At 24.7% G+C, this 13,668-nt stretch overlaps 2 protein-coding genes across 2 annotated transcripts; one reads left to right on the top strand and one right to left on the bottom strand.

The window, feature by feature from the left end:
- Positions 1–1,513: 1,513 nt before the first annotated feature.
- Positions 1,514–5,396, bottom strand: LOC112679595 (transcription initiation factor TFIID subunit 13). Its single transcript, XM_025549465.1, has 4 exons — positions 5,166–5,396; positions 2,163–2,336; positions 1,929–2,094; positions 1,514–1,620 (listed from the first exon to the last, which is right to left on the bottom strand). Exons 1-4 carry the CDS (start codon positions 5,190–5,192, stop codon positions 1,577–1,579), a joined length of 411 nt encoding a protein of 136 aa, XP_025405250.1. The 5' UTR covers positions 5,193–5,396; the 3' UTR covers positions 1,514–1,576.
- On the top strand, positions 3,812–4,979 carry LOC112679594 (33 kDa inner dynein arm light chain, axonemal). The gene is made up of 3 exons (XM_025549462.1): positions 3,812–4,192; positions 4,268–4,537; positions 4,611–4,979. The coding sequence occupies exons 1-3, from the start codon at positions 4,100–4,102 to the stop codon at positions 4,971–4,973; spliced, it is 726 nt and encodes a 241-aa protein (XP_025405247.1). The 5' UTR covers positions 3,812–4,099; the 3' UTR covers positions 4,974–4,979.
- Positions 5,397–13,668: the final 8,272 nt, after the last annotated feature.

The following is a 13,668-nucleotide window of genomic DNA, read 5'->3' as shown; positions in this document are numbered from 1 at the left end:
TGAACTTTTTATGATTTTATATTCGCAAGAGAAGTGATCTAAAATTTAAGAAAATCAAAAATTTCAAATACCTGTAAATAAAACGAATGTCACTAAAATATTTCAAACCATAAACTGAATAATTAAAAATATTTAATTGAAATTTATTAAAATATCATATTTTGTTTTTTAGTGATTATACAATATTTTTGCGACTTTCCAGTAATTATTTTTTTGGTTACAAAGAAAATTTTATAAAAAATCATAACTACATTTTAAGCTTTAAGCTTGAATTGTATGCATTTTATACTACAAATATGTATTGGATTTTCGTAATTTTTATTGTTTAATTTTATAAATGTTCATAATTTTTTATTTGAAATTAAGGTCAATTTTTTTCATTTATCAAGTTCATTATTCAATAGTTTCATTTATCACTTGTTTTTCATTCCTAGGATAACAATAATCACCAATGAACATGTTTAAAATCAAACTTTTCCGATTTCTAATAAAACATAGGTTGATCATAACTATAGCAGTAAGACATAACGACAGGCGCTGAAGGTTGGAAGTTTTGATATTACAGAATCTTGTTTTATCCATAGACTTTTCATTGTTATTAACTTTTGCAACAGTTCGGTAAAAATTGATTGTTTGTATGCTCCTAACCATAAAACAAACTAATCTATCAAGAAATATAAAAACCCTAATAAGAGTATATTATGTAAGCTAATTTAGTTTAAATTAATGCAAACGATTGTCATTGGAATTTTTAAGATTAGATTTTACATAAGATACCTTTAAAATAAATTGAGTTTATAAATAAGTTTATTTCTCATCAATATTGTGATAAAATAAATATTTTATAATTTTAACCAAATGCAAATAGTGGTAAGCATATTTACCACTAGGTTTATTTGAAAAAAAGTGTTATAAAATATACATTATCAATAATACACATTTAATTATGGCATCTATATAATATTATATATAATTATATATATATAATAACTATACTTTTAGATAGTACAAAATTGAGACAAGCGAAGAAGTAGTGATTCGGCAATAGAAAAAACTCTTAGAGAGTTATAAAAACCAGAAAAAGAAAAACTATATTATAAATGTGTTAAGATTTCATTGGTCAGTGGATATAAGTAGAAAATAATGATAAGTATATTTATACCCTGCAAATTTGTTGGTCATACTAAATCATTCTTGTCCATTACTAAAATATTTGATTTTTCAGAGAAAAAAAGGTGCTGTAAGTGGAATTACATACAACACAAAATTTGATTATTGTTAAAGGCAAGTTTTGAGATTATCTACAATATTATTTACTAAATAAATTATGACAATAACAAATTAAAATACTTCTACCAAGAATATGTTTTCATATTATCCAATAATTGTATAGGCAGGTTTCTTTGTTTATTCCTATCATAAAATAAATCGTATAAAGAAATAAGTATAATGTAATTATAATCAAATCACGTGTCTAAGAAAAATGTATACAATAAAATCAATGTTAAATTATGTACATGTAAAAATAAAATAGATAAAAATAAATACAATTTTGAACACATACAAGTCTTATTAATTATTTAGCAATACTACAATTACCATTGTTTGGTACTTCATTACCTGAAAATATAAAACAATAATCAGTTAGCATTTTTAATACGATGGAAAGAAAGAAATATTATTAAAAGTAATAATTATTATATATATTATTATTATTATATTATATCAATTAAAATTTGAAGAAATATTTAAGAATATTCAAAACTAAAAGATGTTTTTAGTTGTCAGGTAAATGTATAATATCATTTTTAAAATTTATCTTGATTTTATGTGAATAGACAATCAAATTATTACATAAAATATTTGATTATACTTTTAAGAACAATTAACATGATCTATCAAATTTGGTTTTAAATGATTATATTTACCAGCAAATTTTCCTTCATCAAAGGCTTTCCGTGCTTTTTTCAATTCTTCATTCATCATCAACAGTTCTTTGACTCTAGCATATTTTTTAGCATCTTTACGTACTAAAAATACAATATCTTCTACTTGCACTCGTCCAGACCTTCCTATTTCCATTGCACTATGTGTCTAAACAAATATTAAATATAATATAATTGTATTAATGACATTTATAAAGTACAAGAATTATTTTATACCATGTCAGTAATAAACTCTATTACTAAATCTTCAAGTATGTCAACACTTTCAGTGTAAGGATTTTCATCATCACCAAAACCATACATCATGCAACGTAATTCTTTCGAAAAAAGACGTTTACGGCCAGCTTTTGTAAATGACTGTCCTTCAACTTGTTGTTCTTCTTCATCAAACTAAATTTTAAAATATCAATAAATTAGTAAATTATATTCATAAATTAATTTTTCTTAGATTGAATTATTAATCAATTAGATACAATAGAAAGTATAAAAATATGGAACTTGATTGACTTAAAATTGAGTTTAAATACTTAAATTGTTATAAATAAAATATGAAGACATGATTAAAAACATTTATTAAGTAATATAAAAAAAATAATGAAATCAATAATAACTAAGGTTTGAAGTTATTTATTGATTTATTGAATTAATTGATAAACAAATAGTTTAAATTAGGTTAAATAATTAAATGACTAAATAATTTTTATTACTTTATATAGAGAATATAAAAAATACATAATTTATAACTGTTATTATAATCAAACTCGTATTTAATTGTATATGTATTGAGGTCACTATTCTAATTATGATAATTTTTGATTGAAAAAATACTTTATAAAAGATACATTATTAAAATCATAATTTAAACATAAAAAAATATTTTTTATTTTTGTATAATTTAATTATGTTCTATTTTATTTGAAATAAATGTATACATATAAAGGATGTCCATATATTTATAAAATATTACCTATAGATATAAAATAAATAATACTTAATATAATTTATTATTTCATAACCATAATCATATAGCTATCCTCATCACCCATGATAAAATAATCAATGTTGTTATATATCCGTATCATAGAAATAGCATTTTGAACATTGTCTATGCTTGTAATCAGGCGCGTAGCCAGAAGGGTGTTACAGGTGTAGTACATCCCACCTCAGCCGTAGTATACTTAATATGTTTTATCAAGACAAAGATAAATCATAAGCCGTGATTTACACTTATTTATCAAAATGAAATATGTATTACGATAACAATAATGTAAAACACTAAAGCCGGGACCCGGCATTAATTATTAATTACTAGGCTTAGGGGCTTATAGCTCTAAAAAATACATTAACATACATGCAAATATGTTTCTAAAATCATTAAAATATGCATTTATAAGCATTAAATAAAAAATTACCACATAGTACACAAAATAAAACATGTCCATCAAATGTAAATGTATCTTTAAACTCCGAAACAAAACTTTGTAGTTGGCTACTTGTACACTGTTGTACTTTTGGCATTACACAATAATAAATATTTCCTATTGTTCATCGACTTTTAAAAATATTGATTACTTTACCAGTAACCACTGCAAGCAGTGAAAGATCTTTTTTCTCTTTATGGCGCTTAAAAAAATATTTGAGGAACACAACTGATGAAAATCGGTTGAATGGCTTAGCAGTTATGAATATTCATCGAGATTTAGTCATAACCACTGATGAAATAATAGATACTCTAGCTTTAAAAAAGAGATGCATTAAGTTAATCTAATTAAAAATATTTTTTTTTTTTAGTATTTATTATAATAATATATATGTGAAAAATTTAAATATACGTAAAGTAATCAAGTTCGTGTGTATAATTTTGTCAATTAATTTTGAATAACACCCCCCCTTAGAAATTTCTAACTACGCGCTTACTTGTAATATGTTATTAAAATATAAAAGTCTAATGTCTATGTAGAAAGTATTTAATAGATCAATAAAGTTTTTTTCACCATGGTAACTAGTATACCTATGGATCAAATTAGGAAAAAAAAAAGTTTGTTTCAACTAATTGTATTTAACTAAATGTTATATACCCTTGAAAATAAAATAAAATTTTTATATAAAATATAAATTTGTATTATAATAATCAATTAAGCTTATAATCTACAATGGGAGAGAAAATAGTACCACTGGAAATGAATTTAGTGCGCTACAGTAATCCTGTATCAGTTAAAGAACGAGAAGAAAAATTAACCAGAAAGGTAAATTAAAATTAGTAAAAATAGGTTAGGTTTGATAGAGGTAATAAATAACATAATATAATTTATTATAAATAGAAACTAGATGGGAATGATGGCCTAATATCAAATGAAAAAATAAAAGAATGTGATGAAATTCTAAATTGTATATTGCCACCAAGAGAGTGGGAAGAAAATGGTAAACTGTGGAGACAAAAAGTTTCAAATCAACCAGCTACTAGAATGGATGTTATTAAGTTGACAGAAATGTTGGATATGAATTTGCAACACTTACAGGCACGAGAAACGGGTATTTGCCCAATTAGAAGGGCTCTCTATTCACAGTGTTTTGATGAACTAATTCGACAGGTTATTATTATATTTATATTGAAATAATATCTTTATGTTTAGCAAAATTGTTTTGCATAAAATATATTTGTAGGTCACTATAAATTGTGCAGAACGTGGACTTTTATTACTGAAAGTCCGTGACGAACTTAAGATGACAATGGATGCATATCAGTCTTTATATGAGAGTAGTATAGCTTTTGGCATAAGAAAATCATTATCAGCAGAGCATAACAAATCAGACATGCAAGATCGATTGACTGAATTGGAAGCTGAAAAACAAAAAATTAAAGATGACTTAGCAACAGCAATTGCAAAGTATGAAATGAATCAAAGACAAGGAACTGAACAACGTATAGCTGAACAACAAAGATATAATGAAGAAATAAATTTTTTAAAAAGATCTAATCAACAATTAAAAGCTCAATTAGAAGGGATTATAGCACCAAAAAAATAAGTTAAAAACAACAGCTATAGTTCTAATTTAATTTTTATTTTATAATACAGTATAATTAGATTTAGAACGAAAATAATTAGTTCAAATATGAAAATATAATTTTTTTCCATTGAATAAAGTAATCAATCACAAGTATGTATCTAAATATTATATAATTTGGTCTTATTTTTTTTAATATAAATGACATATTACCTGATCAAAAACATCTTCTGAAGCCATCTCAAACGGGAAAAAATTCTTATGAAACGTGAACAATTCTAAATTGTTATTTATTTATTCTGATAGTAAAACTCAGACGACTATGAAGTAATAAAAACAACAATTTACCAACTAAAATATACAATTATTTAGTAATATTTACGCATTCTGTATTATCATTATCAATACATATTGTATTTACCACGGTCTTAGAAAATAAGGTCGGACAACTAAGCTTTATCAAGTAATCCACTTAGAGAGGCGAATTCATTTTCAAATTTTACCACTATACAATTGAGCGCTGCTTTACAGATGTTATTTTAAGGTTATGGCATATTTTGTAAATAATTATAAATTATCATATTTGTAAATCCTAATGTTCATTACAACATAAGTGGTATTGCATTCAGCTTCATACAAGTTCTGGTACGTAGACCCTTAATAATATAATTTACATTGATTATTATTTCAATAAAAAGTATAATAGAAAATTCACATTTCACATAAAGACAATTATTATAGTTACTTAAATTATTTATTGAAATCCAAAAGAACTTTTTTGGTACTAATTTGCTTAATTCAGGCGAAATTCAACTAGGTCCTTTATAATATCTGTTTACAACTCCATACCAAGTTTGTAATATTATTTATTTATATATATTAAATTCTTAATGTAGAATTGAGACCCCTTAAAAAAAAAATAATAACAAGTGTATTCAAGTTATATTTTAATTAACAAGACATTTAAGTCTTCAGGTATTTATATTATTTTTAAACTTTGCAACATCTATTTTTTTTCAATTCAAACACTGTTTATAAGTATATTATAGTACTGTATTTAAGATCTGCAAAAATAACAATTGTTAAATCTGAATGGTAAAATTATTTTATAAATAAGACAAATATTGAACTGTTGTCATTGACATGAGCTCACAAGAAAAATATATTTTTCTTATTTCCTATCGGCTCTTCACATCAAATACTGAACAAATAACATTTCCTAATTTATCAACAATATCCTTTGTTCTTAATACTTGGTCATTCCAAAAATGTTTCTCACAAATAACTGCTGTACTGCTAAAATTATCTATCCCTAAAGATTGTTACCATTTCTCCTTCAAACATTAATCTGTAGGAAGAGTAAACACTGATAGTTTTTCATTATTACTATTGTTGCAATGAAAGTAACAAATTTTATTTGGCATTTTAAATATACAATCAAATAATAAAGAAAGAAAAAAATAAAATATAAATTATAAATTTATAGATGACAGTTGACAGTACTATGCAAATTATAATTGTATCAAATAATATAATTATATAATATTATAATTGTATTCATAAGTGCCAATAAGTGGTATTATTTTATGAATTTTTTTTTTTTATACAGGAGATATTAGTGTTATTATTTTTTCTAAGATTATGAAATGAGTTTGATTATATATCTATGTTAATATTTTACAAACAGAATATTTTTTACTGTTAACATTATATATTCACATAAGTCCATGTACAATATTTTTATTTTATTGATTTGCTTTTGTATACTAAGTGCTAATAAGTAGTATTAATTTATGAATTTGTTTTTATTATACAGGAAATTATTTTTATTATTTTTTAATAAATAAGATGAAATGATGGATTATATACCTGTATTTATATTTTTTACTTTGATTTTATTGATTATTAAATAAAGGTTTTGTTTATTATTAAATAAAGATTTTGTCTATTCAACATTTTTTCCAATTTGTATTCTATTTTAAATAATATTAATTTCAATGAATATATAATGTATAATATATTATATCTATTGGATATTATTTTATATTTAATGGATGTTATAATTCAATAATTTCTGATTTCTTATGGATATTCATCAACTAATAAAAAAGTGGCCAATTGGATATGTAGTAGATATCTAATAGATATACAGTCATATCTATTATACGTCCATTAGTTGTGTTTGTGTTATGTGGGAATAAACCTATCTTCAATGTGTGTTTGAATGAATTTATATTTATATTTATTTATATTCTGGCGGGCTGTTTGGTTAAAGACCAATATTAATTTCCTAACCTTAAAATACGTCTAACCGTCAGCGCTTTTGTGGCTACATGAGAAACGTTTTTGCCTCATTAAGAGGAATTTCAAGTAGGTAGGTACTAACTATAGACATGTAAACTAACTTAGTTTATATGTCTATAGTACTAACTATTATAGGTTTCCGCCGCTGCAAGTTCCTCTTGCCACGTTTGTAAATAACGTTTGAACAAAAATAATTGAACATGTCTGTTTGATTAAGGCCAAGCGCACACGGTGCAACTGTTTTGGGACAAAAATTGCAAATCAGTTGTGCTTAACAATCAATTTGCAACCAATATGAAACTTCAGTCCGCACATGGACATGACTGATTTTGGATTAGTTGGTGTTAATCTATTCGATCAGTACAGTTGTTTTTTTCGATTTTATACATGTGAAGTTCAGAATCAGATGAAGATAACATCATTAATTATTATCAATACCGCAGGCTACGCAGAATACAGCGAAAACATTGGGTCCATCTATACTTAAGAGAAAATGCGAACTCTTGATTGTTTATAACCTAACGAACTTAATGTTTAATTCTTGGTCACTCATGTTTACGAAAATACTAAAACAATACACGTGCACGAATACGAAAGTTCGGTGCAACTTAAAATTACAACGCAACTGCGACCGCGAAAATCGTATGAGTACAACTGATTTGAAACTGATTGCAAACTAATCTAATTTTGGTCACTCTGTGTACGGACGTCCCAGTTATACGCTGCCTAGATCACAAAACAGTTGCATGTGCAACTAATTTGCAACTTTTGTCTCAAAACAGCTTGGCCTAAGAAATCGACTGTCCATCAGTATTGAACGATACATTTTTTAAACTATTTCACAAATTGTCAATTGCATTATAAAATAATAAAATTAATATGTATATACAATTTATGTCTATAAAACTACTAATTTTAGTATGATAAAAAATGTGTATTAGCTTAAAATTGTTTGGGCCCCTTTCACTTGGGTACTCGAGAGGACCCCGGGGCTACTGCTCCGGCTAGACCCCCCCTTAATCCGGCCTTGGTCATTAGTTATAAATTATTTAATTTATTTAAATCAACTTAATTTTCTTATTTCTATGATGTTATTGCAGATATAGTTCAATAATAAAATGGGGATACCTATAAAAACAAATCTCTTTAAAGTTTAATGTTGTCTTTAGAAGATTAACATAATAAAATAAAGATAATAATGAAAACATTACAATAGAAAATTAGAAGAAAGGGAAATTGTTTAACTTTAATTATTATTACTTTAAACAGTTATTTGTAAATTACTATATACTAATTAATTAATACATTTTTATTTACTTAATTTATATATCATAGTATTACTATTTATAATTACTGTGACTGTTTATTGTTTAATATTGTTGATTTTTCCTATTAATAGGAAATCAAATTATAATAATTTTTAGGTATGATCAAAGTAGGTACTACATTTTTTTATGTGATGTATTAAGCTTTAATACTCGAAAGTAATTTTGGTGATAGTAATAATAAATTAACTTAGTTAATGAAAAATTTGAATATACATTTAAAATTATATTTACTGACCTTAAATAATTACTTTTAAGTAGTATTTACATTAAATGCATTGTAATTATATTATTTCTTTACTGTCCATATTCTTAGTGAACGATTCATGCAAATAGACATAATATTAGATTCTGCTTCTCATTATTTTAAATCAAATTGTAAAAATAGTCATTAAATAAACTAATTAAACTGTATAAATTGATGTGACTAATAATGATGTTATCTTTGTATATTATGATTATGTTCATATTGTCTAAGAGAAATAATGATTTGATTGGTGTAGCTATTGAATATATCTTAATAATGTTATTAATTCTAGTACTTTTTATAATAATTTAAATAGAACCTCATTAAGGAGAGTATAAATATTATATCGATTATAAGAATTTTTAAAATACTAATAATGGCAATAAGTTCAGTTGAAAATTTGGTAAGTGATTTGAAATAAAATTTTAATCCCAATTATTAAGGCAATAGTTATTTTTAGTATTTAATTAACTTTAAATTACTTATTATATTATTATTTATCTAATTGGTATGAAATTATTATCACATATGCTAAAAATAAAAGTTAATTGATATAAATGTAAAATGTATAGACTTTAGTTTTACTAAAAATTAATGATTAGATCTACAAAAATAATTATTTGTATCTTTAGATTGGAAACATAAATACAAAGTATCACTTTTCCATTTTTATGAAATTTATGAAAGTGACCATTTAACGTGGTTTGTTAAATTTTTTTTGTTGCTTATGTTTTTATTTTCTTATTATATTTATTAAATCTAATTATATGGTATTAATTATGCATTTGTTTTACATTATTTTAAAATTACTCGTTAAAAATGTTCTTTGTATCACGGTTGGAATTATTTTGTAAGATGACCTAAGCCCAAATGTTGTACTTTTGGACAGTATCTCGGTATCAGAAGTAGCAATTAAATTAAAATGAGATGTATTGGTACAAGTATTTAAAATAATATAATATATGTTGATATAAATAGAATAATAGGGACTATAATAGAGATGCCATCCGTCTCGTATTATACGGGAATGTCCCGTAATTCATGACATTGTCCCGGTTTCCCCGTAATAGATCAAATATTGTAAAAATGTCCCGTATTATGAAATTCTCGTCCCGTATGTCCCGTAAAAATAGAATTGCCAACCGCAACGTTACGATTTGTCCGGTCTATGCGTTCCAATCACTTAACGTACGGTAAACAATTTGGAATCTGGTTCTTAACGTCAATATCCAAAGTCAAGATTGTAAACTACTGCATACTCGTTTCTTATCACTTATCAGTTATTTACTTTTCAGTTATTAATACTTATCATTTGAATTTGATAGATATTTATTTAAAAAAAATAAAATTTTGTTCCTATTGTTTCTGTTCTTCGCCTACTATGTATTTATTATGAACTCCAACAATAGCAACTATGCCAAAACTTAAAAGATTTTTAATGGCAATTTACAAAAAGAATACGAGTTTTTAAAAATAAGTGTGAAGCCAGGAATAATCGACAAAATTGAATGCATCAAATGTGGAGAAATTTTTAGTATAGTACATAGAGGAAAATCTGAGATAACTCAGCACATTAATACAAAACGCCATAAGCTTGCTGTTGAATCTGAAAAAGGTAATTCAGTTACTAATTATTTTACAAAAAAAAATGTTGGATGTGATAAATTATCATACGCAAATGAAGGAACGTGGGATTTTAATGTGTGCCAGAATAATCATAGTTTTATATCTATGGACTGTACTTCACAGTTGATACGTAAAATGTATAACAAGAAGTTCAGTTGTAGTTGTACTAAAACTAAAGCAGTAATTGTCAATGTTTTATATGCATATGCCTACGAAAAATTTAAAACTAATTTTAGTAATGCAAATTTTGTTTCAATTTTGATCGATTCTTCAAATCACAAAAACCTAAAGATGATTCCTTTATTAGTCAGATATTTTTCTCCAGATAGTGGCTTGCAAACAATTATTCTTAAATTTACCGATTTGTTTGGCGAAACAGCAAAAGAGTTAACAAATTATGTTTGGACATTATTAAAAACTTTATTAAAACAAATTCATTCATCTTAAAAAATACAAAGGAAATAGTGACATAAGAGAAAATTAAAAAAAGTCTGAATCATAACTAGGTAAGTAGATCAGTTTTTAAATTTCTATTTTTTAATAAAAGTATAAGTATATTGTTTTCTTTTTCTTTACAATTTTTTGCATGTGAATATTTAAAATTTTTTTATCTAATAATATTCAAGTTTTAAATACTGAAGTGTAGGCATAGCTACTGTTAAGTTTTAAAATTATATTTAAATTGTTTTCCTACGCATATTGTTATTTAATACTAAAATGTTAAGAAAGTTCCTTAACTCTTGAGTCTTAATTATTAATTAACTATAACTCAATCATTTACCAAATAAAATACATGAATTATTAAATATATGTATTAGTGATCATTTTAATCATTAAATGATCGGTATAAGTCAATACGATTCTAATTTTATTTTTAATAATGTTATAAAAATAAAATTTGTTAGTTTATTTAAATAAATAATAAGAATTAATAGATTTGAATAATTTGAATAATGAATATTATAATTGTTGAAAATTATTTTATTTTCAATTAACTAGTTATTTTTTCTTACATTGTGAAATGTTTTGTGCCATATTTTTATATGATTTCTAAAAAAGCATTTTTTAATAAAATAAACTGTGTACAACTTATCAAGCTATAACATACTGGGATGGTAGCATAGAAAAGAGATTACCCTATCTATTATGGTAAGTACCCAACGGCCAACTTTTCGATCCCCCTAACCCTAATTTAATTGTTTATAGTTTTAACGCGTATTTTTTATTTTGAAATCTGGCGTCCCTAAACTATAACTAAAAACTATAATTATTATACCTACCGTAAGTATAACTAATATGATAGTGCAAATGAATCTAGTAGGTATCTTATTAGTTATTATTCAAATTAGTCAGTTATTGGTACCAAATAAATATGTATAAGATCTTTGAAATTAATTTTTATTCCAAATTAACTAAATATATTTAATCTATCTATCCATCTGTAATGTACCTATTATATATAAAAATGAATCCCTTTTTCCCTTAGTCATGCCATTACGCGTGAACGGCTGGATCTAATTATTTTTTTGTTGTGTTTGTTATTGTCAGCAGAAGGTTCGTACAAAAGAAAAAATTAAGAAAATTGTGCGAAAAATTAGGAAATATAAGAATACTTAACCACCATATAAAATTATTTCTTATCTAATCTTAGCACTTTGGACAATATAAATTTTTTTAATGTAACCTTTTGACGTTCGACATAGAATTGGCAGAATGCGTGCTGCAAATATCATCAAAGAGGATGTAAAAAAACTGAATATCGTTTAAAACAGAATTTTCGATAAGATTAGAAGTTAATTATACCAATTCGAATTCAGTATTCATAATTAAGACAATACAACGTCTGTCGGGTTAGTTTATTATAATGATTGACATTATAAATCAAAGTTCGCAGACATACATTCACATACATTTTTATAAGTACATGACTTCTATAAATTTAATCGACTACCTGATGTTACCTACTTGTACAATGCTTTCGCCCAGTGCATATAATATGCATAGTTTTGTATACAAATTACAAATAAAAAAAAGATGTATTCAAATTATGAGCATAAGTGTATAAATATATACATAAAGCATCAATGCAATAAAATGGAAACGAATGACCATGCCGCAGTGATAAGTTGTCCACTGTGAAAATGTATTGCAATACGAGTATTAATCGTGACTAAACATAATCGTTGTCAACTAAAAGTTTGACTTTGTATAGATAATTTCACCTAAACTAGATTTAACTTTTCCTTCAGTTTCCCGCTTACATTAGAACCCACTTGAAATTACTATAAGAACACGATCGTCTTTGTGCATGATTTCGCCATAATTTAGTCTAGTATACGAGTATTATCTTTGAAATAGGATATTTATCGACGGTGAATTAATTTCGACTGCATTACCAATGATTAAAATAGCGGGATATTTTTTATTTATAAGGTTGTGCAACTATATTGATTAATGATTGGTTCAAGGCCGACTTGGTGAATATTACAGTTATGCGCGAAAATCTTTTGCGGGGCCTATTTAGTAGGTGTTTGGATTTAACTTTAGGGAATTAAAAATGGTCCGATTTTTAGCCTATCACTGAATTTGTATCGTTAGATAAACACACTTCGGGCCTCTGCAGCAATCCTTTTTATTAGTTAAGGGATCGATGTAAAAAAATAGAACTATGTAACCGACAATTTATTAATTGTATCAAAATGCATTATAATTTATTTATTTTATACATTGAATTCTAATAAATGTTGATGCAAATAATAAATTGTCGGTTACATAGTTTTTACAAAAAGTTAAAATTCGTGACTTAAGTTGCTAAATATTTATTGCAATTAAATTAAAAATAAATTTAAGAATACAGAATATCGTATATTTAATCAATATTTTAATTTTCATACTCTTTTTGCAACAAAATAAAAAACTACATCAACATAATCTATACTTTCAAATAAAATGTAATCAATAAATATCTACTGTTAAAAATCATTAAATTGTAAAATTTAAATATTAAGGTAATATTATATGAGACTAAGCGATCAAATAATATATAAAAAGGAATATCCAAAAAATTTACTTTTTTGTAAAAACCATCAAGTATTGTTTTATTTTTATTTTTTAGATAGTAAGTAGGTTTGAAAATTATAATAAGTAAAATTGTTTAAATTAATTAAATGTGTATGGAGTTTTTTATTTTGAATTTTTCATTAATTGTAATATT

The sequence above is a fragment of the Sipha flava genome, unplaced genomic scaffold, assembly GCF_003268045.1.
Source record: "Sipha flava isolate LNK unplaced genomic scaffold, YSA_version1 164_pilon_pilon, whole genome shotgun sequence".
Lineage (NCBI taxonomy): Eukaryota > Metazoa > Arthropoda > Insecta > Hemiptera > Aphididae > Sipha > Sipha flava.
Note: the sequence above shows the minus strand (reverse complement) of the source record. Positions and strands in the feature narration are given on the sequence as shown.

Bases quoted from the DNA above. Each gene is read 5' to 3' on its own strand.
- LOC112679594 (XM_025549462.1), top strand. From the start codon at position 4,100: ATGGGAGAGAAAATAGTACCACTGGAAATGAATTTAGTGCGCTACAGT. The intron at 4,193-4,267 runs GTAAATTAAAAT...TATTATAAATAG, and splicing joins AAGAAAAATTAACCAGAAAG to AAACTAGATGGGAATGATGG. The intron at 4,538-4,610 runs GTTATTATTATA...ATATATTTGTAG, and splicing joins TTGATGAACTAATTCGACAG to GTCACTATAAATTGTGCAGA.
- LOC112679595 (XM_025549465.1), bottom strand. From the start codon at position 5,192: ATGGCTTCAGAAGATGTTTTTGATCAG. The intron at 2,337-5,165 runs GTAATATGTCAT...TTTAAAATTTAG, and splicing joins CAGAAGATGTTTTTGATCAG to TTTGATGAAGAAGAACAACA. The intron at 2,095-2,162 runs GTATAAAATAAT...ATATTTGTTTAG, and splicing joins TAGAGTTTATTACTGACATG to ACACATAGTGCAATGGAAAT.